The sequence below is a fragment of the Solanum pennellii genome, chromosome 1 (genome assembly GCF_001406875.1).
Source record: "Solanum pennellii chromosome 1, SPENNV200".
In the NCBI taxonomy this organism is placed as follows: domain Eukaryota; kingdom Viridiplantae; phylum Streptophyta; class Magnoliopsida; order Solanales; family Solanaceae; genus Solanum; species Solanum pennellii.
The window spans coordinates 101848256-101853265 of NC_028637.1; the positions used below are offsets into that span (position 1 = coordinate 101848256).

Sequence of the window (5010 nt, forward strand, 5' to 3'; positions counted from 1 at the left end):
GGGGGGGGGGGGGGGTATCCACATGCTTCATATGAATGGGCATCAAAGGCTGTTTTTCAAGTAAAGCCATTAGTTTTGGTATGTAAATATAAAAAAAATCAAACCATCAATTTACAGCATCTTTTGCAACACACCTGGAGCCATTTCAGTTCCTCTTTAATTTTCTCACATTTGCTTTAACACTACCTTTTGTGCAATATACAAGGAACTGATTACATTAAGAAATAGAGTAATTTTATCTTGATTAATTAAACTTACAAAATTAGAGTTATTTATCTTACCTTCACTAATTAAATACCAAGCCTATATAGTTAGAGTGAAAATTGTAGTAGGTCATGCTAGCAATACTTTACTGTCTAAGTAGTTCTATAATTGATCTTGTGCTAATTTTAGAGTTGTTTAGGTCAAATATTGATTACAAGTCCAAGAAATTTATGACTACAGAGTTGTTTTGCAGTTAAAAGACAAAATTGAGAACCTCTATTGAGGCTGCAGGCCTGCAGCTTTCAAAGACCTCAAGAGTAGCACAACTTCCAGCAAATAGCTGCAGACTCAGCCCTCTGAAGCGGCAGTGCAAAGGCGGAATGCCACAGGCAGAAGGCTGGCACTGTAGCGCCAGTGAGGATCCTCATCTACAACTTAAACAACCCAACTGAAACTGAAACTCCATAGCCTATATCATGGGATTTCGACTCCTGTACCTTTGACCACATCTTTAATAACAAATGCATTTTTATGTCCTTAAACTATCCTGCGGTTTTTCCAGTTTCCACCTTAGCTTATGCAATACAGTAATTACAAGAATAGGTGGAACTCACTCTCCTCCTTCACTAACCTTCAATTCTTTACCGAGATGACCATATATTTAATAGTACACTAATCAAAAACCTCAATTGTTCTGTGATTTAATCTTATAGTTGCTTCTATTTCTGTAAAAAATGCAAGGTAGATGATTGAAATAGAATATGAATCACAAGGCCTGCTTCGGCTAGCTGTCTAAAGACACCAGTTACTTTCACTTCATCTGTCCCATGTTCTTTTTCATGGTTTCCAGGTTGTAGAATGCAATTTCAAGTCTTTTAGTTTGTCTTCTTTAAAGTGTGAGTCATGTCATCTACACTATTGTTAATTGTTCCAAAAATGAGTCCACTCAGAGTTTTTAGTATCTTTGAGTTGTACACTCAGATATGTGAGGGTTGTCGTATCATTTCTACTCCAAGATTTCATACTTCATTTTGTTACTTCTGTTGATGACTGATTTTTCTAATGAATTAGAAAATTATTTTTCATCTTTCAAGCCATAAATTTTAGTGAAGCACACTGAACTGCAAATAATTCAAGTACATGGACAGTGTGCATTTGAACACCATAATAAGAAACTAAGGTGAGCTACGAAAGGCAAAGCTAACCAAAATACCACATTAAAAGGATTGAACTCAGAATAAAGGATATAAACCCAACTAGGTTTCTATGTGTAACTACATTTCCTTAACTAAGATAGTAAATACCTTGACAAAACGCCCCACAAACGACCAAGACCAGAATCATCACGCAGTTCCTGCACAAAGCCTATCAATTTACAAAGTGTCAGCATGAAGAGGAGTAAAGAAAGATCAAACTGTAGGTGCAACAAGATTGCAAAAGTAAAACATCTAGATGCCACTCGTATGCTAAAGTAACAGCAGTGACAAGACAAAAGGACAGGAGAATCCATACTTCAAAAATCATCAAGTACAGCCCTTAAGATGCAAAAGTTCCAGGTACTTGAAAAAATAACATATTCAAAAAGAATAACAAATTAAGGTAAATTTTACAAGGATTTGAAACCTGGAGCTCGTTGGTCAAGGATGCCAAGCTGGAAGAATCCAACTGATCCATCACTTCTTCCAACTACCATCAGTTCTGCTATTCCTGCCACTGCTGTTGCTGCTCCTTGATGAGGATTAGTCAGAGTGTTGAAGTCAACAAAATCACCAGATTGCAAATGGGAGCTAGATACATAATTGGAGATATTTTCAAGTTTAATAAGGTAGGCAACCCCGGACACTGTCATGGCATGAAGCAAATATGGTTTGACAGAAGATAATGCCATCTACAAGAACCAAGAGAGAATCAATATTTGTTAATAATTCATGAAAATCTTTGCCAACTATTAAGCAAACAAGAATATTGAACAGCATAAAGCCGGCACAAGATGGCATACTTCATTTTTGCAGATCACTGCAAATGGAAAAAGTGCTTCTGGGAATACAATTTGCAATCCTGTTTTTGGGAACTCCTTATGACCACAGAACTCCATTACTTCCAACACATTTGGATGACTTCTGCAAATTTTCCTGTAGCAACAAAACTCATCAGTTATAGTTAGTATGTGAAGAAGAATACTGTGGTGATTAATATGCTACACCGAACACATACAAGGGAAAAAAGTCAAAAAAAACTACTTGAAGATATGGACATGAGAGAAGAGGTGTTGTTAACTCCTACTAGAAAAGGAGGCAAAGCCTTTAGTACAATAGGAGGAGTACCAAATAGAAACTCTATCACTTCATATTCTAATGACACTAATTAATATTTAAATTTTTATCTTCTTGGCACAAGGAACTACATCACATACCTCACCCACGAAAATCCTCTCTATCGTGTTGGACAAAGCCCACTCTGCCCAACAGGCTGGGCTCAAAATCCACCTAATACTATTCTCACAGTCAATTGGATCACACAAATATGTTCTTCTTTCAAGAACAATTTAAAAACTTTCAACTACTTAAGTTTCATAATTGAGTCCCAATTACAAATATGAAGAAACTTCTTTGGTTAAACTAAAACAAGAAAGACTGATTCACTGTTCAAGAAATTCAAGATCACTTGTCGTTGTTGACACCATAAACAACCCACTTCACTAGACGACACTCACAAATATGTTCTTTGTTCAAGAATCAAGAACAAAGAAACGAATATGTTATTTGTTCAGGAACAATATAGAAAAGGAGTACTTAAATTTCATAATTGATTTCCAATTACAAGTATGAAGAAAGTTCAAGAAAGACTGTTTCACTATTCAAGAAATTCAAGATTCACTTATCTTTCTTGACACCATACACAACCGTAGACACTCAAAACCACAAAATTACATAGATATACTTTTTCTTTTAACACCCGATAAACCCATTCACTTATTTTCAAAAGAAGAACATACACTAATTTATAAAGAAGAAAAAAGAAAACAATCAATTATTCCAATCCACATTGGAAAAGCTACTTGTGAAATTCATATTTGTAATGTCAGATTGAATAGAATTAGGAAGGTCAAATCTGTTACCAAGTGAAATAGGCGGGAGGGTTCCCAATGATGGAGCAAGAACCGACGTCTCTTCCCGCAGTAGGAGGAGTTGGAGAAGAAACGGAAGTAGAAGTAGAAGAAGGGACGGAGAGTTGCACAAACTTGACGGAATCGCTGCCAATAATGGGAACTTCCATACCTGCTAAACACGACTGACTTCCCATTGTTCAAAACAAAATCAGTTCTTCGATTGGGGGAAGAACAAAATGGGGGGTGGGAACTGAAAAAAGGCCACAAGAGAGAGTGGGGGTTTTGGTAGTGGGGTTTATAGGGAGGAGGGAAAATTAGGGGAAAATGGAGTATTGAATAAGAAATCATGAAGACACTGTTTTCGGTCTTATATAAATAAATAAATAAATAATAGGGTTAATTACATGAATACCCTTGTGATGTGATTTTAGAAAGCGCAATTTCACATATAGCAAACATAAAATTCATATTTGTATATAGCAAGGTTACATAATTGTACTCCATAGCAAACATATATATGTACAATTCGCTATACATATACAATTGAAGCGAAGTGTATAAAACGAGAAAGAGAAAGTGACTTGAAAAATGAAGTGTATAAAACGCATTGTATAATTATAAGTGTATAGAAAGATTAGATACAATTTGAATATATATAAAATGAGAAAGGCAAAAGAGACTTGGACAAGGAATATACAATTGAATCGAATTGTATAAAACGAGAAAGAGGAAATTATATACAATTTGAATTTGTATAAAATGAGAAAGAGAGAAAGACAAAAGAAACTGGGCAGGAGAGTATTTTTATTGCATAATTATAGGTGTTTATGACGAAAATATATATATTTGCATGTGTACATACAATTTTCTCTCGCTTTATATAAACAAAAAAACAATTTATATATTTCGTTTCTGTTTGTATAAGAGAGAGGCGAGGGTGACGAGCAAGATTAGGGAGAGTGGCAAGCGAGATCTGGGAGAGGGGAACAAAAATTTATGTATTTATACAATTTCCTCTCGCATTATACAAAAGGAAACAGATTTTATACACTTGTATTTGTATAAAAGTGAGAGGAGACGAGTGAGAGAGGAGAGTGGCGAGCGAGAGTTTGAGAAAGAGAGGTGACTAGCTAACAGTTTGTTACGGGCACAATTAAATCAAATGATGGTTATATCAATTAATTTAATTTATTAGTTTGTCATTATATACAATTTTCTCTTTTAGAAAATCACAAAGACAGTATTTTCAATCTTTTATAAATAAATAAATTTTCATATTTAATAACATAAATACCCCTGTGATGAGATTTTAATTTTGGGATACGCAACCATATAATACATCTCTATTTTCTTTATTCAAATGTTCTCAATTGAAAACTAATAATTGACATAGTAAATTTAACATTTTATTCCTATTAATTATGAACTAATTAAATTAAAAACTTAATATTTTAAAAATAATTAATTGAGTGTAATAAAAAAAATTATCTTTTCTTGATTTGTAAAAATGGATAAGTGAGTGAATAACTAAAAAAGAAAACATAGACAAGTAATTAGAGACTTAGTGAGTATCTATCATTGAAGCAACCGTTACTCTTTCTTATATATTTTGGTTCTTAATTTTCTTTCTCTTGATATGTCCACACAACTATTTAAAATCTATATTTACAATATCTTTTTATTAAAAGAAAACAGAA

General features: G+C 33.8%; 1 protein-coding gene across 3 annotated transcripts in view; it reads right to left on the reverse strand.

Annotated features, from left to right (window-relative positions):
• Positions 1-3651, reverse strand: part of LOC107007780 (nuclear pore complex protein NUP160) — a 22730-nt gene extending 19079 nt beyond the window's left edge. For all 3 annotated transcript variants that reach the window (XM_015206550.2, XM_015206549.2, XM_015206551.2), the window contains exons 1-4: positions 3323-3651; positions 2204-2336; positions 1828-2092; positions 1509-1569 (exon numbers count right to left, since the gene is read on the reverse strand). In XM_015206550.2, coding sequence (XP_015062036.1) covers positions 1509-1569; positions 1828-2092; positions 2204-2336; positions 3323-3507 — 644 coding nt within the window. In that variant the 5' untranslated portion in view covers positions 3508-3651. The remainder of the gene's footprint in view (positions 1-1508; positions 1570-1827; positions 2093-2203; positions 2337-3322) is intronic.
• Between the last annotated feature and the right edge of the window lie 1359 nt (positions 3652-5010).